This window comes from Macrobrachium nipponense, chromosome 49, assembly GCF_015104395.2.
Source record: "Macrobrachium nipponense isolate FS-2020 chromosome 49, ASM1510439v2, whole genome shotgun sequence".
NCBI lineage: Eukaryota > Metazoa > Arthropoda > Malacostraca > Decapoda > Palaemonidae > Macrobrachium > Macrobrachium nipponense.
Genome location: NC_087224.1, coordinates 9,009,822 through 9,036,978, shown reverse-complemented (window position 1 = coordinate 9,036,978; position 27,157 = coordinate 9,009,822). Strand labels below are relative to the sequence as shown.

General features: G+C 39.0%; 1 protein-coding gene across 3 annotated transcripts; it reads right to left on the bottom strand.

Moving 5' to 3' along the window:
* Window positions 1–492: 492 nt before the first annotated feature.
* On the bottom strand, window positions 493–25,260 carry LOC135205317 (tumor protein p63-regulated gene 1-like protein). 3 transcript variants are annotated; one of them, XR_010312512.1, is made up of 10 exons: window positions 25,070–25,260; window positions 22,453–22,629; window positions 22,141–22,253; window positions 20,917–21,118; window positions 12,970–13,146; window positions 12,674–12,847; window positions 11,815–11,948; window positions 9,402–9,598; window positions 8,717–8,848; window positions 493–8,569 (listed from the first exon to the last, which is right to left on the bottom strand). XR_010312512.1 is itself a non-coding variant. In XM_064235749.1 (9 exons), exons 2-9 carry the CDS (start codon window positions 22,596–22,598, stop codon window positions 8,828–8,830), a joined length of 1,164 nt encoding a protein of 387 aa, XP_064091819.1. In that variant the 5' UTR covers window positions 22,599–22,629; window positions 25,070–25,260; the 3' UTR covers window positions 493–8,827. The 3 variants fall into 3 exon arrangements, 1 of the variants encoding a protein (XP_064091819.1); XR_010312513.1 differs by having other exon boundaries at window positions 8,726–8,848; XM_064235749.1 differs by having other exon boundaries at window positions 493–8,848.
* Window positions 25,261–27,157: the final 1,897 nt, after the last annotated feature.

Below are 27,157 nucleotides of genomic sequence, written 5' to 3'. Positions count from 1 at the left end.
TGACTGAGCGGAACTTGAACCAAGTAATATTGATGCAATCAATAATAAGGAACAAAATGAAAATGCATCTTGCAAAACGATTCACTTCACAATGAAAAATGGCTCGGATCGAGCGCATTTGCGCCCTCGGTACCGAGCGCAAGGGTGAAAGGTTTCATTTCTTACCTTTATGGATCAAGGTTTCTGGAAACCTTGATCCATAATGAATTGATGCAATCAACAAATATATGAAAATGAAAAGACTACTGCGCTTGCGATTTCACTTCATACAATTAAAAAAGGGGAAGGATCAATTCCCGTGAATAGCGGAACATTGATCCCAGTCAACAATGCAATCTCAATAAAAAAATGAAAATGAAAAAGAACTGCACTTGCGATTTCACTTCATTCAAAATAAAAGGGGGGAAGGATCAATCTCCGGGTAAGCTCGGAAACTGATCCAAAATGGAGTATTGCTACATAATAATATATGAAAATGAAAAAGAATACTGTACTTGCGATTCCACTTTCATACTGACTAAGTTTCCGTGCCGAGCGCATTCGTTCGGCAACGGGCATACAGGTCAAAAAAATATAAATGAAAAGAGCACTTACTTACGATTTTCATCTACACATTTCCAACCCAATATACGCTCGGAGCGAGCGCTCCCGCCCTCGGCACCGAGCATACACAATACGAGGATCATTCTGGGAAAATGAATTCCCGCAATTACGCCCTTCAGTCCCGGCACTCGGGTAATCGGAGGGCGTTGTGAACCAAGATCCTTTAATTCACAATTGAATTCAATGAAATGATTGTACTTACAATTCAGTTTCACTAGATACATAGAAAAAGAAAAACACAATCATGCGAAAGCAAACGACGATGAAGCGGGCAGAGAGCGATGATACACGTCCACACGCCAGCAGGCCGAAAGCAAAAGTGATTTGTTTACCTCCCAGTCGCGCGCGCGCGCCTGTCGGACAAGCAGTTAACTACCGAACCCCTTGTTCGAAAGCTTACGACCTATCCAGCTGCCGCTAGTACCTTCCTATTGTAAAAGGACCGAAGGTTTGTATGCCGTGTCGGAACAATTGTCTGTTCTTCGTAAAATTATCATTAGAAAGAAAAGGGGAGAATTTTAAGTATAATGGCTTATCCCACAATTGACGGCAAAAGCTTCATCCTGTGGTCCCAAGCAATACATAGACAATAGCCTCTAAAAGCTCTCTGAAGTCATAAAATACAGGGCCTAACTACTCTAAAGAAATGACTGTACAGTATAGGTATATTGTCAAGCCACAAACCAGTAATACTCAACTTTCCCATCTCTCAACAATGATACCTATTGCCATTCAAATTGAACATCACACACTAATTTTAAAAGCTCGTTACAAAAGAAAAAAAGGATTGGATGCTGTTTCTCAAAATAATTAAAAAATCTCTACACAGAATAATTAATGGATTTACAAAACATTATAAAATTCACTCTCTGTGCTTCAGACAAAAAAAAAATATTCATGTTACTCAGTATCAATGGTCTTGCAAAATTTGAAAAAAAAAATATAATTTTGCAATACACTAACTATACTGCATCCATCTGTGTAAACATCACATGTCTTCTTTGTAGGGGATTTATGATTCAACTCTAATCAAGTCTCCACCAAACCTCCTGAAATTTGAGTTGTAACGACTTTACCTTAAGCAAAATATGACAGACACCAAATTCCCCTCTAGCTTTGGCATGAAAGCCACTTGTAAAACTATAATTTATGTTTTTTTACATTACATATAAATATTATAAACTCAACTTTCACTCAAAAACAGTTAACTGTATTTATTTCAAATAACATCAATTCACCTTTTGCACACCATTTATCATTTCATTGGCTGTATGAAGTATTGTGGTACATTTATTGCATGTGAATATCTTTCTCTATTTTTTAAATGTTAACATGATCACATTAAAAAATTACAGATAAGAATTCAATCACATAAATAGGCATTCCCCAGTTATCGGCAGACTTGGTTAATGGCAACCTGGTTTTATGAAATCACCAATTTATGGCACCATGACGAGCCGTGTTCTGGTTATCGGCACTGAGTTACGGAGCCATAACATATGTGACAGAGGTGTCATTAACCAGTCATTGGTGCCATAAACGCCACAAGTTGCAGAGCTTTGGTTAATGGCATTTGCTTATCAGCAACCCACAGATAACTGGGGACTGCCCAGTACATAATGTTCTCTTACAAAGCAATTAAAAATCATCAAAATTAAGATGTTCCTAGAGCAGTTTTAAATTTTCTCAACCTCTTTCTCACTCTATCCTGAACAACCTAAGCTTGGTAAGGACATGAATGCAGTATACAGGCAGTCCCCGGGTTACGACGGGTTCAGCTTACGACATTCCGAGGTTAAGGCGCTTTTCAATTATATTCACCAGAAATTATTTCCAGGGTTACGACGCCTACAATGCTGATCTGGCAGAAGAAATATGACACCAAAAATGCAAAATAATATTTGAAGGTTTTTTTTTATGAAAAATGCAATAAGAATGCAGTTTACATAGTTTTGAATGTACCCAAAGCATTAAAAGTAAGGTTTTCTTAGGATTTTTTATGATGTTCTGGCTTACGACGATTTTCGGCTTATGACGTGTCTCAAGAACGGAACCCCCGTCATAACCCGGGGACTGCCTGTACTGACAAACTCTTCAAAGCATTTCCTCCTTGAAACAGAACTTTTGTTATGCAATGCTCCCTCCTTTCCTGTACTTATACTGTCCCATGATACACTCTTAACAAATGTTGCACTTTTACGAGACAAAACTCTCTTTATGTATTTTAATGAAACAAATTCAGTTTTATTACTACAGGCAATGCTGCTGCTTATAGTGCAAAAAAATTTAAGACCAAAGATCCTCCACATACCTGCAATATACAATGACTGATACTTGATGGTGAGGTACATTTTATGCATAGCTTCTTGTTTTTTTTAACAATTCTCATAAAAATCCAAGAGTAAAGCTTTACAAGCAACACTTCAGATTTTCTGTGATGGTAAAAATAAAATATAAAATTATCATCATTACGGTTATCATTCAGAAGATGAACTTGATGAACAAGCCCACCAAAGGGGCCACTGACTTGAAATTCAAGCTTCCAAAGAACATGTAGCATATTTTAAAGATATAACAGAAGGTCATAAGAAATGCAGAAAGGAGAGATCAGTTATTATAAAAGAAAAAAAAATATGAACTTATTAAAAAAAATAAATAGATAAAACTGTAAGGAAATAATTAAAATATAACCATCTCGCCATCCTCAAGGAGACTGTTCCACAGTCCAACGGTGTGAGGAATAAAGGACCTTTGGAACTGAGAATTTCAAGTTTCACAGCAGATAAACGTTTGAAAGACAACACAGCCCTCAAAAATAAAGGAACAATTACATATAATGCTTGAGCAGTTAACAGACAAAGGTAAATTATATTTTAATATTAATGCCTTATAATGACTATTATGCATAATGAAACTATAATACTTGAACACAGAAAAAAAGTATATCTTAGTTTTACCAGACCACTGAGCTGATTAACAGCTCTCCTAGGGCTGGCCCGGAGGATTAAACATTTTTACGTGGCTAGGAACCAATTGGTTACTTAGCAACAGAACCTACAGCTCATTGTGGGATTTGAACCACATCGAGAAATGAAATCTATCAACAGAAATCAATTACTCTGATTCCTTGTTGGCACAGTGGGGGAATCGAACCCAGACCGTGAGATTGGTAGTCGAGCACGTTACCGACTCGTCCAACAAGGAACTGTGCTTGAACACAGAGACAGGTATAAAATTATGCAGAAGGAAATAGCTATAAAAAATATTTTGAAATATAGCAGTATTAGTCCAATATACAAAAAGAAAACAATTATTTTAACAAATAAATTTCAAGACACAAAATGCTGCATTTCTAGAGTTCCTCACATCTGGAGTTCATCTTTCCAAAGTGAAAGTCTCCAGTAAGGAAAGAGTTGTATTTCAGAAGAATACTCAAGTTTTAAGTTAATCTCCTGATGCCTGCTGAGCAAAATCACAGTTATCAAAGAATCAGAACTATTTCCTTACATCTGAAGAGACTAATTACACTCATAAAAGTTATATCTTATCACAGGGTGCTTACAGTATTTAGCAGTGCATAATTAAGCAGGCAAACCAAGAATGACAAGAATAAAACATCATAAAGTATACAATATACCTCACTTGAAACTTCTATCATTTTTGTTACACAAACATTATACCAACCATTCCCATGGATTTCTACAAATGTTAACCACGAAGCATTTACACAAGGATGACTAGACTATAAGACTGAATATACTGTACACTGGCCTACACTATAAAGTTACGAAGAGTTCCAATCAAGTGTTTACTTTCAGGATAAATTATGGCATAGCTGAATATACACACACTCACACATAATACAATATCATGAATGAGGAAACCTGTTCCCTCACATGAAATCTTCACATTTCTTGGATCCACTTCCTCCTATTAAAAAAAACAATGGACTTAGAATAAACACTTGCCTCAATGTAACAAGCAAACCCTCGGTCCCAAAAGAATGAATAATGAATATTTAAAAAATTTAAAAAGAAAAAAAAAGTACTGTACCAAGAATCATCGTCAGCGTGATGAGGTACAGTACATGCACGTATCAAGATTGAGAAAAACTATTGGCATATTTTTTATGTGCATTTTGTCGCCTTACCAACAATAACGATAAAGGTCCACAGGATGTAACTAGCATCATGCTTTTTTATCCAAAAGGAATGGAAAATGAGAAAGCTCAAAGATGAAATGGAAGACGCAGTTATCGGTGCCACGGCTGCCAATGGCAGCCCATTTTGACACAATAACTGTCAGTAGTGATATTAAGAAGGCCATTCTAAGATCAGACAGTGGTATTTGTCATAGGATATTCTGCACTGAGAGTTGCTTAGTCATCAATTTGGAAAAACTTAGAAAGGTAAAATTCACATTCAAATGGAATGCAATAACATATTTGTCTGTCTGTAATATATTGCAAGTTCCACACTAACTTTGAAAATGGTTTTATTTAGTATGAAAGAGGTCATCACTGGATAAATTAAATCAAGGAGATATATTCTGGGAAAACATTAGCAGAATGAACAGAACTTATTCATGGAAAACACAGGACAAGAAATATATCTACATTAAGTTCACAAGATTGTGAAGAAATAACAAAGATGGCTGCATTCAAGATGGGATTAGTGTCTTCACTTATAGCTTTGAAAATGGGCATCAATTTCAAGAAAAGTTATCATAATGTGCTTACTGCAAAAGTACAGAAGCATCATGTACATTTTGTATAAGAGGATTGGAGTGTGGATAATCTCTGTCCAAAATAACAGGAGGATAACACAGGAACAATACAATCATAAGTACCTGCCCAGGGACTTGTTTTATGACGTCACTGTGAGACTAGATGCAACTTCCAGTTGAAATACGTGAGACTAAGTTGAACTTCATAGGAATGAACGAACATGGGAGAATATGCAGCACTGGAATCTGGCTTCTTCTTAAGTAAGATAAAGTGATCACAGAATTATAAACAATGAGGAAATCTTAAGTATAACTGACATAAAAATGTTGCACTTAATGGCAAATTCTTTGGTTTAAGTTAAAATTCTTGTTTAAGTCAAGTTCATAATTAACAGAATTAGAACTCAAATTTAATTAAGTACAGTAATAAAGCAGAAATGCTTCTCAACAACACAGACAATGGAGAAACAAAATCAACAATTGTAAACTTGTCAAATTTTAACATGTTTGCCTTAATCAAGACTACAGGAAGTGGGTGGAAGGTAAGAGGCAGAAAGAAATCCAGCTTTGCAAAGAACCATCAGTGTGTGATGCAAAGTGGGATACTGCCTTTCAAATGTAGGCAACTCTATTATTTTTAATGCTGAACACTGTTCAATATTACAAGTACATAACTGTGGATTTTATCTCCCCAGTGTTGAAATTAACCATGAAACTGCTATACTGAGAAAATAAATAAGTAAATCATTACAATATACTGATACCATGACACAAATTGCATTGCTCCACAGGCTCATCATCTAGTACTAGAGATATTTCAGAAGCAATGTCATCATGAAAAGAAGAGAAGAGAATACGGGCATACTATACTGGTAAATCATTAAATTATCAAGTACCATGAAATAATACATACACACACACACACACACACACACACCCACACCATATATATACATATATATATACAGGCAGTCCCCGGGTTACGAGGGGTTCGACTTACGACGTTCCGAGGTTAAGACGCTTTTCAATTATATTCATCAGAAACTATTTCCAGGGTTACGACGCCTACAACGCTCATCTGGCAGAAGAAATATGACACCAAAAATACAAAATAATCAATATTTGAAGGTTTTTTTTTATGAAAAATGAAATAAGAATGCAGTTTACATAGTTTTGAATGCACCCAAAGCATTAAAAGTAAGGTTTTCTTAGGGTATTTCACGTTGTTCCGGCTTGCGACGATTTTCGGCTTACGACGCGTCTCAAGAATGGAACCCCCGTCGTAATCCGGGGACTGCCTGTATATATATATATATATATATATATATATATATATATATATATATAGATATATATATATATATATATATATATAAAGTACCATAAGAAGAATGTGTTAAGGAATGTTTTTTGGCACATAACAAACCATAGAAAATTTCAAAAATTAAATTCACTAGATTCAAGCAAGCATAAGCAAATATTGTCAGAGTACTGTCATGAGAAAACTATCTAAATGAAAATTGTTTCTGGTATTTGCAAGACAAAGCATAAATAGATATGCAAAGATATTAAATAAAAAAAAACCACATGACTTTGAGCAATTCACCTGGATCGCTCAGTATATTACGGCCGTGACACTCTCTCTGACTGAGTTTCTCTTTCAACGCTTGAAATACTTTTTACCTGACTTTGTAGCTTAAGCAGTGGCTGACCACCCTGGGTACTGGCAAACCAAGAAAACTTTCCTCCTCTTCAGCAGTTGACTTGAATGACATAAAATTACTTCCTTTCATAAAATGCTGAGTGCGCAAATATATAACACCTATGCCCCTAATGCAATGCATTGGTAATACTTATCATAAATGGAACACATATCTTTGTCATTGAGATTCCAGCAAGCAAAGGTGAATGTTCCTAGCACAGGTAGTTACTCTCCACTGGGATGACAAAACAGAGCCTCTAATATGTTCAAACTTTGCAAACATAGTACATCTTTTACCAATCACAAAAAATAAATTCAACAAATAAGATGAATAATCCCTTAGGACACTTCAAATAAGTTCCACATTGCTAATAACCCTCCCTTAAATATTTTCCAAAGGTCTTTGAATTATCATTTCCTGTCACATATTGCTCCAACCTCCTATTAAACTGCATGATTACATCCAAAACATATGGAATCAGAATTTAATGGAAACAGTCCAGTGCACACAATTCTTATTGAGACTACATGTTCTTATAAATTTCATAAATGGACACTGAAAAATAACAATTTCGGGTACTACTTCCAAGTTTCTTCCATCTCTTTTCCCTGATCTATACATTCTTGCATCCTTCCTCTCCCTTACCCGATCTTTTGTTTGTTTGGTCAATACAATCTTGACTAGCCTTACCATATAAACAAACACTGAACTACCAAAAGTAAACAATTCTACTTCATGCAGGACTTAGAAAACACTGCTGACAGATTCTTGGCTTTCTGTATGTAAGACAGAATAAATAACTACCTGTACTTCAAGTGCATACTTAAAACATGACTCCTCAACATTCAAAACATTTAAATGATGTAGGATATATTTGAATTTAGTGATTCATCATCATAGTGTGACAAACAAAATTTTAAAAATTAATCATCATACTGTTTAGAATCATTATTATTATTGGTATTATATTAATATTATGTATAAAGATATGAAATTGGCCTTAATTCAACATTACTAGAAAAGTGTAGCAACTGGATTGACAAAGCTAATAAGGATGATTAGTATAGTAGTACTTGATACCTTACATACATCTCTCTCAAAGACCTGATTCCAACCCTAAACAGAGGCTGTGTTTTCTCTAATATCAAGTGAAAAGATAACCTGCTCTTATAAGAACTATTCAAGGTCTTCTCTGGAACTCAATCCTTGCAAACATGTTTCGGGTTCCTTCTAGTATCAAACATCTGACTCTTTTGTTCTCTGCAAGGACATGAAAAAAGGATAGTATAACCGTACAATTGAGTGTCTGCACCACCCTACAGATGTATATGGATATCTGAGTTCACAGAAGAACAATAAAAAGTACCATTACATAAACATAAGGCTATTTCAAACTTATTTCAACTTTCTCTTTTTGTATCTAAGCTGCAAGTGAGTTCAGTCTCTCAGAGAACAATCAAATACATCTGGTGAAGGGGCAAGGCTGCCAATGCACAACATTTGCAGTTCTTCTGCCATGAGGACGTGTGAGGTATCATCTAAAGAAAGGAAGCAAGTGAAGTTTATAAATGCCTTTTCATATCATGGAGGCACTACCTATTTTCTTTTAGACAAAATATCAAATCCTATGTATTATATATACTGTATATATATACTATATATATATGTATAACCTTTATGTCTACCTCCGTCACCTGAGGATCCTCAGTCTTATACTGTATATCAAAAGTGAAACTGATCTTCAGTCTTCAAGCATTCAAGTACAACTTTAGGTAGCTTTCACAATTCAGTAATGCTCAGGCTGCAATCCGCAATACCTTTGGCAAAGGAAAAAGAAATAAATTAATTTATGTTGCAAACAAAACTCTCAAAATTCAGTAATACATACGAGCCTCTTTTTCATATTAATAATACAGCACATAAATATAAAAAAATATAAAAATTCTAATTTGCATTTCTTTAATATCAGGTATTTTCTCCATAATGATGTTCTTCAGCCTATGAGCTTATTCACAGAAAAATATGATGTAAATAGATCTTCTAACCACATATTTGGTCTATGTATATTTCATTCAAATGACACTAACCAAATTTAGCTAAATGGCAAAGGAAGGATTACCATGTCTCATTAATGATAAAGACCTTGCACAGAAAGCCAACTTTAAATTCTCATTTCCTATTCATTACAATATAGCACTCCGTCATTAAAAATATAATTTGCCACTTTTTGTATGCACTGCAAACGTCTTTCTACCAGATAATACGCATGTGTTATTTTACTAAAATACTCTGATCTTTAAGCCGGACTTCGAAAGCTCAAGTCCCTAGCATTGATATGTCTACAAATGCCGGATACTCTTAAAAGCTCACTTTTCCTCGTAGTTTGAAGAACCCAAGTTCCGTGGCGTTGTGAAGCAAGGATGCGATGCCCACGTAATTCTCGATTACTATGGGACTTTGGCTCACAATGCAAGTGGCCACAGCATCTGGACGATCCTGGAGTTCCTCCACAGCTAACTTGATCTCTTTGGACAGAGACTTAGCATCATAAGTGCTGTTTTCACAACCTACAAAAAAAAAAATAAATATGTAGTATCTGCATTATAGTACTGTCATTTTTTATACCAAGACAAAAATACTCATTCTTTGAAGCAACTGCATTTTGGGGATATCATCAAATACTGATATTTTTCGAAGCCTAACTTAACCTTGTACAGTTCAGGCATCTTGACCCAAGCGACAGCAGATGCCTACTACCCTTTCAACTGATAAACCCCAGGGTACTACTAGTACGCCCCTCTTTCAAAGCAAGCTACTCTTATACTTGCCACCAAATAAAAAGCAACAACTGTCATCATTATATATAAAAGCCTATAGTGGCATAAGTGAACAAATAATTAGTAATTATAATATCTGAAGATATTTAATGTTTGACAAATATAAACCAATCACTGACAAATACTAATTTGTCAGCCACTGTGAACCAGGCAATACATGTTACAAGTTAACTTGTTACTGGTTTTGTTTGTATGGTGTTTTTACGTTGCATGGAACCAGTGGTTATTCAGCAACGGGACCAACGGCTTTACGTGACTTCCGAACCACGTCGAGAGTGAACTTCTCTCACCAGAAATACACATCTCTCACTCTTCAATGGACTGGCCGAGAATCAAACCCGCGACCCGAGGTGGGACGCAAACACCATACCAACCACGCCACTGAGGCGCTTCTTGTTACTAGTGATTCAGCAATGAACTAGGACAAAGGCATCCCCTGTATCGTATTGCATTAGTCACTTTTTATGAGAAAGAATTAAATCCAGAGAACAGTAAACAGGTTGTTCTTTTTCATTAAGCTGACCTTGTGTCAGCACGGGCTCTTGCTCATCCAGCAGCCCGTACAGTAAACAGGTAGATAATTGCTTAGTAACATACTGACAATGCCTCGTATAGAGTTAAAAAATTATAAAAAACCAATCCACGTCGAGTGCACTGTGAAGTTGCTGTCAAATATGGTCTAAAAGTTACAGAGAAGATTATAAATATTATTGTGAGCTTTGACTTCCCTGAGGAGTAAAAAGCTACACTATATAGTATTTCTAATGCTCTTGAAATGTATTCTGCACTTGCCAGTCACAAGCGCAATACAGTAGTACCTCGAGATACGAAATTAATCCGTTCCGAGGCGGCCTTCGTATAATGAGTTTTTCGTATCTTGGAACACATTTTACATGTAAAATGGCTAATCCGTTCCAAGCCCTCCAAAAACACCCCATTAAATTTCATAATAAAGCTAAATTGACCTATAAACAATGAAATACTACAACAATTTGGACCATTCAATACCTAAATTAAGAATAAAAATCCAAACCTGTAAATAAAGTGTATATTAGTGTCATGGGACCCATGACTCTATGTACTGTACGTAATTAAGTTACGTTCTCACAACACGATAAAGTAGTACAACATGATAATATGTACGTACTGCAACGAAATCACTAACGAATTTACGTTACTAAACGAAATCGTTGGAGCGAACGAATGCCGACTGCGTACAGTAAAGTTTCGGGTGCGAAGTGGCTGAGGTAAAGCATGCCAACACGTAGTACGTATGTATAGAAGATGCATGATGGGAGGGATGCTGTCCAATTAGAGAGAAGGATCTCATGGCTTGGCTAGCACCAGGAACCAATGGGAGAGCAGGAGGATGGGGGCGAGTCTACTATAACTAAGATGGCGGCGTGCGGCGCGAGTTTCAAAATTGTTATGGGGCGAATCTCGGACTTTCAGAAACCTTTCGTATCTTGAAAACTTTTCGTATGTAGAGCAGTGAAATTTTTCGTCTTTGCTTTCGTAACCTGGATTTTTCATAAGTTGAGCCTTTCGTATCTCGAGGTACTACTGTATTTGGAAAAAAACCTAACCAGGTTGAAAGCATAATCTTATCAGAAGTATAGCCCTATAAGAACCTGTCACCTGAGAGACCAAAGCATAACTGAATAACGTAGGTGAGAAAGTATGGCTAATCTTCTGAATGATGATGGGCAGTCCTCATCTGCTCAGTCTCACAAATACTCTCTTATGCAAATCATGTATGGTCCTGCAATAGCAGACATCCAAACAGGCTCTAAATTAGAAATGTAATAAAATTTCACGCAGTACTATCCTTCAACTACAGAATCAATGCATAAGGAAATCATAAACTTTTCCCAATTATAGGAAGTTAGATGAAAAAAACTTTTAAGTCACACTTTCCCAGTTTTTAGAAAACGTAAAGTTCTCACCTGTATACCAGTAGAGGGGATGCGAGGTGAATGTTGTGTATGGGATGTCCCGGCTCCATGGGTTCCACTTCTGAGCAAAGGACACTTCATGTCCGGTGTTCCACGTCACACGGAATCCTTGCATATTTCGCGTTCTGGATTTTGAAAATTAAAAATGATACCGACTGCTTATAAATCAAGTAGCCATAAAATCCATTAAGATGTGAAACTGAACTTAGTTTTGTACAACTTAACAACATCAATTTATTCTTACCACAACATGTTTCAGGATTTTATGACTCATCAATTATGGCCACAAATGATACTGGACACATATCTCAATTAGTTGCCCAAGAAATCATTCAAATAGGCTTATAATCTAACACACCAGGGTATGGCTAAAACAAAACAAAAAATTTTGTCCTTATCATTCTGACTAGTCCAGAACATTTCAGTAAAAGATACAATTGATCTATCTCCAAGAAAAGACATTTCCAACAGTAATGAACAACAAATAAAAGTGAATCAGATTCATTTTGGTAACAATACAAAAACAATAGATATACTACTACAAATAAAAATTAGTAGAGAACAAAGATAACTATTACTCTCAGTCAAAGGTTAACATATGTAAACTTTGGTAAGTTTTGATTTTCATTCTCTCTTTATTTTCTCACTACTTTTCACCAAAATGCAAATTACTTTGAAGTGATTGTCTTAACATTTAAACAAATACATGATTAACATATATTTTGAGTTCCTTTGTTATACCATGGTGTTACTTACATTCTTTAAAACATACCAAACAAATTAGTATCCTCTTCATCCATTCTAAAATATTATGGTTTCAAAGACCCACACAATAAGATCATGGACCAACCTTGGTTCAAAACTGACAGCAGAGAGGGAAAAATGTGAATCTGGCTCTCCCTTGTCAGAGGCACTAGAAGTTGCAGCGCCTCGGGAGCTAAGCGTGGCGATGGTGTTCTGCAATCGGTTCAGGAGACAGCTACGTATGACTGTTACAACTCCCCCTGCTATACCACTTATTCTCCTGCCATGCAATTTAAGATAAAAGAATGAAGTCAGTATTCAGTACGGAATTTTGTATTAACATAGACTATATATGATACAGTAATATGAAGTGACATTATGAAAATTTACCACAAAACTTACGGAACAAGAGAATGACTGGGATAAGTCAGTTCCCCGACTTGCAAGTGCTCTAATGAATTCAGGTAGATTCGTGTGTAGTCAACATAGCGGAGGGCAATAAAGTCGTACTTTATGACAAGAAGAGACAGTTCGCACAGTACTACAACACGCTCTTTTTCAATATCCCAGTGATTAATTCTGTGAGGAAGGAGAAGAGAGAAAGCTTATTTGTCTATACAGCAGCCTCTCCACTTAAAGAGACACTTTGGGGTCTGATAAGGATCAAGGTCCATTGAGTAACTAAGACCCTTACTATAGCCTACATTTATTATTTTCTAGATATCTTCCAGCTAACAGCAATATCACACAGTTCCTAACCTAAAGTAACCTGCATTTAACACTTAACATTCACTTTCAGAGAGCTGTTTGAAAATGTGTGGCATCTAAATACTAGCTAAGCAAAAAAATCATGATAAAAATGTAGCTGATGAGTACACAAGTTCATAAAATTGAGATGTTTCTGTATAATTGTTGAATCATTTGTGGTATAGTGTATTAATAAAAAGTTGTTGAGAGAAAACAATGGAACTGTAGGTCAAAGGGATGTTGCACCCTAATAGGAAAACTGTTGGAGTCTTGTTTCCTGAGGGTTAAGAATTGATGACCTTAATCAGTCATGTATCAAATGACTCACTTCTATTATGCTATGTCCTAATTTTAGTCTTTGTCTATAAGAAAAGAATAACAGAGTGCAAAAAAAATGGCCTTTTTCTTTGTCCTACAATGGCTTACATAGGGATAATAAGTTGCTTGTCTTTCTGACCTGAGCTAGAATATACATTAGAGGCAGTCTCCAGTTATCAGAGGGGGTTCTGCTCTTAGTGGGATGCTGATAAGTAAAAATGATATTGTCATGTTACAATAAAGTTTTATACATACTTACCTGACAGATATATACTTAGCTATAGACTCCGTCGTCTCCGACAGAATTTCAAATTTCGCGGCACACGCTACAGGTAGGTCAGGTGATCTACCGCCCTGCCCTGGGTGGCAGGACTAGGAACCATCCCCGTTTTCTAATCAGAATTCTTCTCTTCCACCTGTCTCCTGCGGGGAGGCTGGGTGGGCTATTAATCGTATATATCTGTCAGGTAAGTATGTATAAAACTTTATTGTAACATGACAATATCATTTTTATACATTCAACTTCCCTGCCAGATATATACTTAGCTGATTAGCACCCATTGGTGGTGGGTAAGAGACAGCTAACTACTGAAATAGACAGGTAAACAACATATGTTGTAGGTATTTATAAACCTTGGTTCCTACCTTATTAGGCTGAAGACTTCGCGGCTACTGCCTTGGAGTCTGCTTAGCCTCAAGAGCCTCAGCGAGATAATGATCTATGGCTAAGAGTTCTTGTGGGTCTGCCAATGGGGTCTTATCCACTTACTCGGCAGAGCCTAAAGGCCTTTGTCATTGGGTGCTATTCCACTAACATGACAATACACCTTGTTCAAGGAGCACAAAACCGATCCCGATCACCTGATCCTAACATCCATGTTAGTTCTAAGATTGTAAGGAGTTATCCCGAACTCCTCACAAACAACCAAAAAACTCGAAACATAATTACACTTTCATTACAAAATATACAAAAAAAAATTTTGTACTCCCCTACTAGTCATACATACCCTTGATCCCCTACCAGCAATGACACTCTGCTCCCGTGCGACAGTAGTGAGCTTGCTACTAGAAAACCAAGCACATATCTGACAAGAGGGTTTATGTACGATAAAAACACAAAATTAAGGATCAGTCTTTGCTCCAAGACCCAGTACTGTATCTGCTGATACAAAAGGACCTAGCGAGAAGCACTTCTCATAGGTCACTCTCACGTCCTTCAGATAATGAGATGCAAACACTGAATTGCACCTCCAATATGTAGTCTCAATGATATTCTTCAGAGACATATTCTTTTGGAACGCCAAAGACGTTGCTACTGCTCTTACTTCATGCGTCTTGACCTTTAGAAGACCGAAGGATTCCTCCGAGCAGTTCTTGTGAGCGTCCGTAATAACGCTTCTCACAAAGAAAGCCAAGGCGTTCTTGGACATGAGTCGTTTGGGGTTCTTCACTGCACACCAAAGACCTTGTTGACAAGCTCCCATCTGTCTCTTCCTCTCTAAATAGTATTTAAGAGCTCTCACTGGACAGAGAGATCTCTCTATCTCTCTGCCTACCAGGTTAGATAGGCCTTTTACCTCAAAACTTCTGGGCCAAGGTTTTGATGGGTTTTCGTTCTTTGCCAGAAACATTGTCTGGAAAGAACAAATGGCAGCGTCTCCTTTGAACCCCACCGTGGAATCCAGAGCGTGTAATTCGCTCGTCCTCTTGGCTGTAGCAAAAGCCACCAGGAACAAGCATTTCCTAGTGACGTCGCGGAAGGACGCCAGATGTAAAGGTTCGAATTTATCCGATGAAAGGAATTTCAGGACCACGTCTAGATTCCAACTAGGTGTTCTAGGAGTAGCTGCTTTCGAAGTCTCAAAAGATCTAATTAGATCGTGTAGATCTTTGTCGTTAGCAATGTCCAGGCCTCGATTCCTGAATACTGAAGACAGCATGCTTCGGTATCCTTTTATTGTCGAGACCGATAGGTGTGATTCCTCTCTCAGAAAGAGGAGGAAATCGGCAATATTCACTATAGAGGTACTGGAGGAGGACAGCTTCTGACCCTTACACCACCTCCTAAAGACTTCCCACTTCGACTGGTATACTCTTCTCGTCGAAGCTCTGCGGGCTCTAGCGATAGAGCCCGCAGCCTTGCGAGAAAAGCCTCTCGCTCTGACAAGTCTTTCGATAGTCGAAAGGCAGTCAGAGCGAGACCTGGGAGGTTGTGATGAAACCTCTCGAAGTGGGGTTGTCTGAGTAGATCGTGTCTGTTTGGAAGCGATCTGGGGAAGTCCACTATCCACTCCAGTACCTCCGTGAACCATTCCTGGGCTAGCCAAAAATGGGGCTATGAGTGTCAACTTCGTGCTCTTCGAAGCTACGAACTTCCTGAGCACTTCCCCCAGGATTTTGAACGGGGGAAAGGCGTAAGCGTCCACACCCGACCAATCCATGAGAAACGCGTCTATTGCGAGGGCTCTCGGATCTTCTACTAGAGAGCAAAAGGTCTCTATTCTTTTGGAGAGGAACGTCGCAAACAGGTCTATGTGAGGTCTCCCCCACAGGGACCAAAGACTTCGACACACTTCTTCGTGAAGAGTCCATTCTGTGGGAAGGACCTGGTTTCTCCTGCTCAGTCTGTCCGCTCTCACATTCTTGATCCCTTGAACAAACCTCGTGAGGAGAGTTATGCCTCTTTCTTCCGTCCAGGTTAACAGGTGTCTTGTCAACTGATAGAGGGAGAAAGAGTGCGTGCCTCCTTGCTTGCGTATGTAAGCCAGAGCTGTGGTGTTGTCTGAGTTTATCTGTATCACCCCGTCTCTGACTATCTCTTCGAAGAACTTTAAGGCTAGGTGTATGGCCACAAGTTCCTTGCAATTGATGTGCCAGGACACCTGTTCCTTTGTCCAGGTGCCTGACACCTCCCTTGCTCCCAGCGTCGCTCCCCATCCGACTCCGAAGCGTCGGTAAACAACACTTGGTCTGGGTTCTGCAGAGCAAGCGATACGCCTTCGTTCTTTTGAAGCTGAGGGATCCACCACTTCATATGATCTTTTACTTCTTGTGGAAGTTGGAAGACGTCCGAGAGTTGACCCGTCTTCCAACTCCACACCTCTTTGAGGAAAAACTGAAGAGGGCGGAGGTGAAGTCTCCCTAGCGAGAAGAACTTTTCCAATGAGGACAGAGTCCCTAAAAGGCTCAGGTAATCCCTCGCTGAGCTGTTCTTTCTTTCTAAGAAGCTCGAGATTCTCGACAAACCTCGAGCGATTCTTTCTCGCGAAGGATATACCCGAAAACCCCGATAATCCATCTGAATCCCCAGATAGACCAAGTTCTGGCTGGGGATCAGTTGTGACTTCTCGAGGTTGACGAGCAAACCCTAGCGAATCTATCATGTTCCTTGTTACTTCTAAGTCCTCCAAGCACTGACTCTTCGACTTGGCCCTGATCAGCCAGTCGTCCAAGTAGAGGGAGATGTTTATCCCCTCTAGGTGAAGCCATCTTGCTACATTCGCCATCAGGTTGGTGAATACTTGTGGGGCTGTAGACAGTCCGAAGCACAGAGCCCTGAACTGAAAGATCTTGTCTCCTATCACAAAGCGAAGATATTTCTTTGACAAATGGTGAATGGGAACGTGGAAATAGGCGTCTTGCAGGTCCAGAGAGAAAACCATCCAGTCTCCTGGGCGAAGCGCCGACATTACAGAGGCGGACGTTTCCATACGAAACTTCTTTTTCTGTACGAAGCGATTCAGAGCGCTTACGTCCAGAACTGGCCTCCACCCCCCGATGCCTTTGGTACTAGAAAAAGGCGATTGTAAAATCCCGGGGAGTGTGGATCCTGCACAAGTTCGATGGCCTCTTTTTCCCACATTTGCTCCACCATTTGAAGGAGAGTCTTTCGCATTAACGGGTCTCTGTACCTCGCTGACAGTTCCCGAGGCGTAGATGTTAGGGGCGGGCTGTCGTCGAAGGGGATTACATATCCCTTCTTCAGGACCGACACTGACCAAAGGTCGGCTCCCCTTTGTGCCCATACTCCTGCAAAGTTCAGGAGTCTGGCGCCCACTGGTGCTTGGAGGAGCAACAAGTCACTTCGATTTCTTGAAGGGCCTAAATGAAGACCTTCCTCTCTTTTCAGAGCTCTTCTTTCTGGCAGGGGGACGAGCCGCTGCACCTCCACGAAAGGGCTGCTGAGTAGGACGAGATTCCTTCTTAAACTGTCGACACTACCGGTTCCGTCTTTCTTGGACGTTTGCGTAAGTAGGTCTTGTGTCGCCTTCTCAGTTAGCGAGCGAGATATATCCTTCACTAACTGAGAAGGAAACAGATGATCTGATAGAGGGGCGAACAGTAAGGCAGTCCTCTGGCTCGGAGAAACCCCTTTCGATAAAAGGGATCCATACACTGATCTCTTTTTCAGGAGACCAGCACCAAAAAGGGAAGCCACTTCACCCGAACCGTCCTGTACTGCCTTGTCCATGCAGGACAGGACGCTATGGAGATTTTCTGGGTTTTTTCAGAAACTCCGGATCCTTAGATTTGTTGGCCAGAACTCCGAGTGACCAATCCAGAAAATTGAACACCTCTAAAGTGACAAAAAGTCCCTTTAGAAAGTGGTTCAACTCTGAAGTGCTCCACGTCGCTCTGACCGATCCTAAGGAGTGACGTCTAGAGGCCTCCACTAAACTGGAAAAGTCGGCATCTGCAGAGGCGGGTAAAGAAAGACCCATAGTCTCTCCTGTCCCATACCAAATACCTCTCTTCCCGTGCAATCTGGAAGGAGGCATGCAGAATACCGTCTTTCCTAACTCCTTCTTCTTGTCCATCCAAGAATCTAAAGAATGGAGTGCCTTCTTCATTGATATCGCAGGCTTCATTTTTAAAAAGGCCGACGATTTAGCCGTAGCTGAGCTCGAAAAGAGCGAACGAGGAGAAGGAGGAGCTGCAGGACTAAGAGAATCTCCAAACTCTTGTAGTAGTAATGAGGCCAAGACTTTATAACTAGAAAGTCCCTCATTAGCAGGAGGTTCGTCGTCAGACAACTCGTCTAACCCTCGATCAGACGAAGGAGAAAGTTCACGTTTGGAGGGAGAGTCCTTCCAAGACCTCCTATGTTCTGAAGGAGAGGAGCTCCTATTTGGCGAAGAGTCATAACCTCCAGGAACGAGTCCCCGACTCTTGACTCCTGGCTCTTGACTCTTGCCTCCTGACTCCTGCCTCCTGGCTCCTGACTCCTGCCTCCTGACTCCTGACTCCTGCCTCCTGACTCCGGACTCCTGCCTCCTGACTCCGGACTCCTGGCTCCTGCCTCCTGACTCCTGCCTCTTGGCTCCTGGCTCCTGCCTCTTGGCTCCTGCCTCCTGCCTCTTGCCTCCTGGCTCTTGCCTCTTGCCTGGATGCCTCCACACTCTTGGCTCTGGGCTCCTGCCTCCTGGTTGACTCCTCACTCCTGGCTCTTGGCTCCTGCCTCCTGGGTGACTCCTCACTCCTGGCCGGTGCCAGACGTCTGATTGTTTCATCCAGGTTCGTACCGGAAACCTCACCTCGAGTAGGAGTATCGATCCTGGAGGTAGATACCTCCATACGTCTGGAGGATCTTTTAATAGGAAGGGAAGTGTCTTTCCTTCTAGGAGGCTCCTTTGACAGGACTCCTACAAACGACAAAATCTGTTCCTGCATCGCCATCATGAACCTCTTAGTAGCCTCCTCTTTATCCTCTTCGGGAGGAGGGGAAGGAGGAGGGGAGGAGTCCATAGCCTCCACCTCCTGCCTCCTTCTCACTCTGGTTGAAAGAATGGCTCTTCTTGCCTTCTTCACTCCCGATGGAGACTCCTCAGGGAAGTTTTCAGGGCTCGAGTCAATAGTCGGCGCCCTCCAACTCCTCTTGAGAGGCCGAGATCGATCGGAATCTCTCCAATCACGTCTCGGTGATGAAGATCCCGACGACGAGAAACACTCACGTAGGACGCTTTTACAATAGCGGTCCTTGGCAGTCTGGGGTGTCACAGAAACCGCCGAAGGGACACCTGATCGGTGGGGATTCTCCACAACCTCCTTTCGGCTTTCGACATTCCTTCTCCTCTGGGCATGTGAGCTTGGAAGAGGTCTAGACCTAGGAGCGTTGCTGAGCCGACCAGATGCCCCTCCACTTACACGGGGGACACTCATATCACTGTACCACTGACAAATCACTAGCCTTACCTTGTATGGCAGCCATTTTGTTTTCCATCAACTTGAAGGCTGCTTTTAGATCTGCAAGTTCTTTCGCTGGATCTACAGGTTCTGCAATAGGAGAAGGGGCTGCAATGGAAGGAGAAGTAGCAATACTTACCCTTGGGGAAGATCCCAAGCTTGGAATTAGTTCAGATCTAGAACTACTTAAACTTCTATGAGAAGCCTTCCTCACTCTTTCTCTTTCTAACTTTTTTAAATAATTAGTTAGATTCTTCCATTCGTTCTCACTCAAGTTCTCACATTCCTTACAAGTATTAGTAAAAGAACATTCATACTCCCTGCACCTCTTGCATACCGTGTGAGGGTCTACCGAAGCTTTCGGCAACCTCACCTTACAGCCTACATTCACCACAACGTCTCACAACCATACCAGAGTCAGACATATTTAAAGAAAAATCCAAATCAAGTCCAGAAAACAGTCCACAAAAGCGTATGCCAATCCAACAATCCAGATACGTCACCAAAAGTCGGTCAAGAAGATCAATTGCTGGTGAAAAAAGAAAAACCAATCGAGAGGAACCAACAACAATGTTGATGGTCCGGGCGACAGAAGAATTCTGATTAGAAAACGGGGATGGTTCCTAGTCCTGCCACCCAGGGCAGGGCGGTAGATCACCTGACCTACCTGTAGCGTGTGCCGCGAAATTTGAAATTCTGTCGGAGACGACGGAGTCTATAGCTAAGTATATCTGGCAGGGAAGTTGAATGTATAAAAACCACCATTAACTGAAACTCGGCGATTTATGGCATTTACACAGCCGATAACCGGTTAATGGAGCCTCTGTTAGGCATGTTCTGGCTCCATAACTCTATTATCGGCACCTTACGGCACCAACAACCAGAACTTGGCAATTTATAGTGCCATAAATTGCCACTATAAATTGCCAATTTTATGGTGCTAGGCAAGCGCCATGAAACCGGATTGGCATTACCCGAGTCCATTGATAACCAGGGACTACCTGTATACAGTTTGAACATGATGTAATATACTGTATCATGGCCAGACTATAAAATCACAGAACATCTAAAGCAAATCATCACTTCTGACTTTGTACTCACTCTGTCAGCAGCCAAGCTCCTTTTATAGCACCGTCCAACTCAGGATCAGTCAGGAGACGGCATTCTTCCACAGCCTGTTCGAGCGCACCGACTCTAACAGAGAAAAACTCGCCGATACCATTTTCGCTGCCTGTTTCTGCGTGCCAAGAAGCTCTTCGTGGTCTTCCAATAGGAGGTTGTTGGTAAAAAGACCTACTAAGGCCTGTTGTGGAAAGATTATTGCATGATAGCTTTTCACCACAGGTCTGAGTAAAATGTTGCAAACAAACATACGTACGTATTAGGAATTTATTTTGATCAAATGACTGTTTTGAATAAAGTTCAAAATACCAAATTTTTTCCATGTATCATCCTTGTGAGCAGCACATCTACTGATCAGCAACAGAAACAATTGAATTCATTCAGCATTAAATATGCAAAATGTCAGGAAAAATATGTCATATACTTAGCAAAATTAAATATACGTAGTTTATTTGGGAGCAAAGGTTGAATTTAGCAAAATCAAATATAGTGTATTTGGAAGCAAATGTTGAACTAGGATAAAAAAAAAAAAAATGAAGCAATTTTTATTAATCCAGGTTACCTATACAAACCAGAGCTTTTTATGCAGAACTATTCTTGAGTCAACTACAGCTCATAATGAAATATACTCCTGCATAAAAGGTGATGGGTTTTATATCTATAGGAAGAGGCATATTCTAACAATCAGATATCATTACTAACTAGCTTAACCAGACTACTCTACTAGACAGCATTACCAGGCCCCTATAAAGATGGCCCAAAAGTTTTATTTTTGGTGGAGAGTAACAAGAAACTGCAGAACTGATTCCAGTTTTTATTTTTGCAAAAGCTGCTTTGGAGACCGAGGAATATTATGTCCTGATTACAACCTTTATAAAAGTAGTTTTCTTATCAAATGTCACAATCCAACAGTTAAAACTCTACCTCTCTTTGTCGTATCAAGTATCCTTTCAGTCATACATATTTGGAAGACAATATTATAGTCAATGTTTGAGATTAATGGTCTTTTCAGGAAAGCACATTGATAGGAATCAGCTCTCATGAAAACACATTGATAAGAATCAATTCCCAAAAAAAGCACATTAATAGGAATCAGATACATCGTTTTTAAGAGTCCAACATGGCATTACTGGAAACATTCTTTGGTCACGAATTATGTAAAAGTACTACTATCAATCATTCAAATACTGAATGTGCGCATACCTTGTCCACAGTAAAAGCTGTTTGCCTGATCTGGAGTGGGCGGAGTAACTATGTCTGCAGTTGGATCGCTGACTGAAGGTTTAAGTATGGGGCGCGCTCTTTCTTCGGGAAACCTGAGGAACAGATTTGCACTACTGTTGAGCTAACATTCCCTTGCAAGTAGTACATAAATGTCAATAATCTGAATGAGTCAGCATCTCAGCACAAAGTCAGTATACAAAATAGCATAAACAAATAAAAAAATGAGATCTTTCATTGCGACAGGGTGAATTTTGCAACTTGAAGTACAGACTTTAGTAAAATAAATCATACCTAGGTGCACTGGCATTGCTGTCATGTCCGCTCGGACTAACACTCCTTGAGGGCTGTCCTGAGGCTGGGTCAAGTCGAAGCGTGGCTCCCTTGAAGTCATCAATAGGAATATCTTCTAAGTTGTCCTCTCCAACAGGGGAGGCCATCTCAAAGACTGTCTACTTCTTTTCCAATTACCTGGGGAGAGATGAACAGGTATGTACATACAGTATTCTGCTAGGAGTTTTATTTTGGCTAAAACTAAATTGTGGAATAATTTGCCTGGTGCACTTGTGTTATCTACTGATTTCCAAATATTTAAGCAAGGAGCAAATTCATTCCTCTCTCTACTGACACCTCAATTTCAAGGGTATCAGTTTTATTTTCTACTGCTTCATATTTATTTATTTATTTATCACCTTTTTCTACAACTTGATTTCCCTGATCCCTCTTGGGATTATAGTCTATTGCCTCTGTCCTTATGGGTTTTCACCTGAAGTTTTAAAGCAGGAACCAGGAAAAAAGCTGTACTCTATTCATATTTCACTGTTAACTGAAGCTGAGTCTTAGCTAATCAATCTGAAAGGAATAACATTTCAAACTACCTAAGTGATACAATGCAAAGAATAGTTAACTCAAAAGCTTCTGAACCACCAACTTCAGGTTACAGTATGATTCTTTGTGTGCAGTAGCACAATATCACAGCCAGTAGCACTAAAGTATAACAAAATTTGTAATGATATGGGGAACAATTTGCAAGTGTGACCAGTTTTCACCCAATATACGCACACGTTGCCAGATCTCACAAGATTCCTTGCTTTTCATCTGTGATTTAACCGGATCCAGCTAAGCACTAGGAAATTATCCTATTGTTAAGACTGAAGGTTTGTTCGCATATGAACAAACAAAGATTTCTTCAAGAATGATGCAATAATTAACACAAAAAAATAAGAACAGAGTGAATCCATATAATCATTCAATTGAAATGAAGTAGCAAAATATAGTAATGTATGTCTCAGTATGAGGTGAAGCTGAAGTTTTGCATATCACTGAGCAACATACCTGGCAGAAATAGCAATAAGCAGTGCACTAGATATAAACAGAATACATACAGGTAAACTGTACATGGTTTAAACATATAAACAAACAATGCCATCAACTATTTACAAATTTACACTAAGTAATTATTTCTATTATAGCAATGGTTTGCATAATAAAAATTTCCAGGATTCTGTAATTTGCAGTTTAATTTTTCGTCAATAACTGCACAACTTCAAAAAAAAAAAAATCCTCATATTCATAATTTATTAATTTACTGAAATTCTGAACATCTTCCAGCCCAATATTTGCAGCATATTTCTTGGAAACATGACATATCAAAATCTTATTTCAACTTCTCTTCACAATAACAGAATAAATCATCTTAACATCTGCTTGTTTCACAAATACATTCTTGTATGATATTCTGCATATAATGCAGGGCATCTGTAAATACCATTAAGATACTGGTAGTAATTCTTAACACCCTACACACAAGAAGCGAAGTCTTTTGTATACCTCCCACATACTCATGAACACTGCATGCATGTATGTACCCATGTCAGGATACTTAAAAAGACATCCCACTGCAAATAAAAGTACAGAAATGAAACACTCAGAAGTGACCAGACATAGGTAAAGTGATTAGATTTTCAAAATTTTTATATAGGTAACCTATGCTAGTCACCACATGACATCATTTTTTACAAAAGCAACCTAGACAACCTAACATTGGCAAGATCAAATGACAGCCATTATACAGAAAAGCTTCATGGAGCTCTTCTGTAGAATTATCAAAAGGACCAACAGAATACTATAGTTTTAAATTAATGTGTTCCACAGACTAGGGTAAATGACCGAGCAGCGACATAGTGGCCACCTCTATTGGAATGCGGCCACTTCCCAAAAAAGTGCTTGAATTATACCATTTTCTCATAATTTAGGAGTAAACACTTACTTCGAGAGTAGCATAGAGGTCTTGGCGCTGCCTGGATAGGCCACAACTCTTGACTGATGCTCATGGCAGCGAATTAAAGTACTTATTCAGGAAGGTGGCCACATTATGGGATTGCGGCTGTCAAACCCTACCTTGTCACTCACCGTTCCTTAGGGATAGTTTGAATAGGCCTAAGTAATGGTGGTCGACCTGATAATCTACCTCTGTCCTTAGCTACTATGTCAGGTCATGAGGTCAGACTTCGACCCCCATTCCTCCAGCGGGTGACCTGGGCTCCCGAATAAAATCGGCTGAGCTAAGAATGCAGCCTAACCTTCCCATCGGAGGAAAAGCATATGCTTGAATAGCGTAGACAACACACATTGGCCCTACAAGAGTCATTCTAGGTAGACTTTCAACCCTAAATAAGAACCAAAATAAGTCTGGGGTTTGGCTACACGTACGAGAAGTCCATTCTTACACATCGTCGTAGTCTCCACGTAGCCTATTTTCCTCGGTTACTTATAACGAAACAGTGATAAATATACGTCGAGTTCATATCAAATACGATAAAATACGAACATTTCGTCTATCTCGTACAATCACCCTCCGACTGTGACGTTAAAACGTAAAAGATGAAAATCATTTTTGACGCAGACTTACCTTTCCCACCTTCTCCCGTCAACGAATATAAACAAACAGACGATATTCTGGGACAGAAGTCACATCTGAAATAATTTATCCCTAAATGAAATATTCAACCACTTTCCTTTACCTCTCGACGATTTTAATAATAAATTTATATAAATAAAGGCATGGCAAACCATATCATGTCTCATACGTCTTCAAGTGATTTCGATTTTCTATTTTTTGATGACGCAAGAACAATTAATTTTCATTCCCTTTGTCGGGGGGTGGGGGAGGGAGAGGTGTTCGAACGTTCGGTTTTCGGTTTTAAATGGTCATCAACTTATCCAGAATTTAAGGAGGGCATGTATTTATGGACACGGGTATAATCAATTCATGGTTCTTCCTGTTTGACCACTTGAAAGCTCCGTACGAAAACCAACGAAACCTCAACCAATGGCAGAACGTCTTAGAAATAAAGGTTGGCCGACGTCGAAGACGCGCCGTGTCCAGATGCATTTGTGGTCAGCTACTTACCATATTGAACACCAACATTTTATTTTTGTTTGTTTTATTTAGTATACGTCCACTTAACACTGTTTTACCATTTGCAGAATAAACTTCGAGTGATAGTATTTTATCTCATGATAAGTCTGGACGTTGTAATCGCCTGTAGTTTTATTTTTAGTTATTATTTATGAGCAGTTATATACGTGGCTGAAATGAAGGATACGACAAGACGAAAAAAAATAAACAGGTAAAAATAAGCGTAGATTTATTTATATTCCGGTTGATCTTCATTGACAGATTTATACAACTGGCGCAATAAATAACAAGACAACAGAATATGCTTTGTTATAAAAAATATGGGACTATTTTGACTTGTTCCAAGACTCCAGTTTTTCACTCACCCTTCTACCGTGGATGTGAGGATATATAGATAAATACATACAATACCTACTACATCATACATACATACATACATACATACATACATACACACACACAAAAAAACATATATATATATATATATAGATAATATAATATATATATATATATATATATATATAAACTCACACATACACACACACACACACACACACACACACACACACACACACACACACACACATATATATATATATATATATAATATATATATATATATATATATATATATGTTATAAGGCATACTCCTACCTTTTACGAGGATGATGTTGTTTCGGATTTAGCTGCCATTATGCCAGCACGGGCTCTTGCTCATAGAGCAGCCCGTTGATAATCATCACAATAAATCCTTCAGAACAACTCTCTCTCTCTCTCTCTCTCTCTCTCGTCTCCTCTCTCTCTCTCTCCGCCAACTCTCTCTCTATCTCTCTCTCTCCCTCCTTCCCTCTCTCAAAATGTAGATAGTTTAAGAAATAGCTTAATCAAGGTCCTACTAAATCAGCTGATCAACAGAAAACGGCCACCAACAATAATCTTAAGTTTTATATTGAGAACTCCAAACTAAGTTTAGTACTGGCCCTTGCCAAGCTTAGATAGCTAACTTGTTAAGGTGTGTTAATGTCTATACTGATACAAAGCAGAAACTTTCTCAATATACAAAACATCTTGGAAAAATCACATATTGAAAGATAATTATGACCTTTCGCTGCAGCGGAATGTTGAGGTAGGCTCTTGATTTCGCGTTATCGGAGCCGACATCTGCATTCAACAGTATTTTAGTATTACATATTTTTTAAAAAGTTAGATTCTTATCTTGAAAATCTCAAATATAACTGATATAAATATCCTCGTCCCTAAATAGCATGTAGGAATGATAGGCTATAGTGCGAACTATAATTAAGGAAAGTATGAAAAAGCACCTCAGTATTTAAGTTTTAGTTTATATATATATATATATATATATATATATATATATATATATAATATATATTAAGTCACTTCCCGATAATGAATTTCTTAAATATAATTGACATATATTATAAATTCCTCCCAAAACAGTGCGTAGGAATGATATAGCGCAACGAAAAAAACACCGCAGATTTAGTTTTAGTTTTTTTCATAAAAAAATCACTCCCTGACGTTTAATTTATTAAATCTAATTGATATATATTATAA

Coding starts and splice junctions, on each gene's coding strand:
- LOC135205317 (XM_064235749.1), bottom strand. CDS start 22,598: ATGGCCTCCCCTGTTGGAGAGGACAACTTAGAAGATATTCCTATTGAT. Junction 13,147..20,916: donor GGAGCTTGGCTGCTGACAGA/GTGAGTACAAAG, acceptor CCTTCCTCACAG/AATTAATCACTGGGATATTG. Junction 9,599..11,814: donor TCCCCTCTACTGGTATACAG/GTGAGAACTTTA, acceptor TTTTTTTTGTAG/GTTGTGAAAACAGCACTTAT.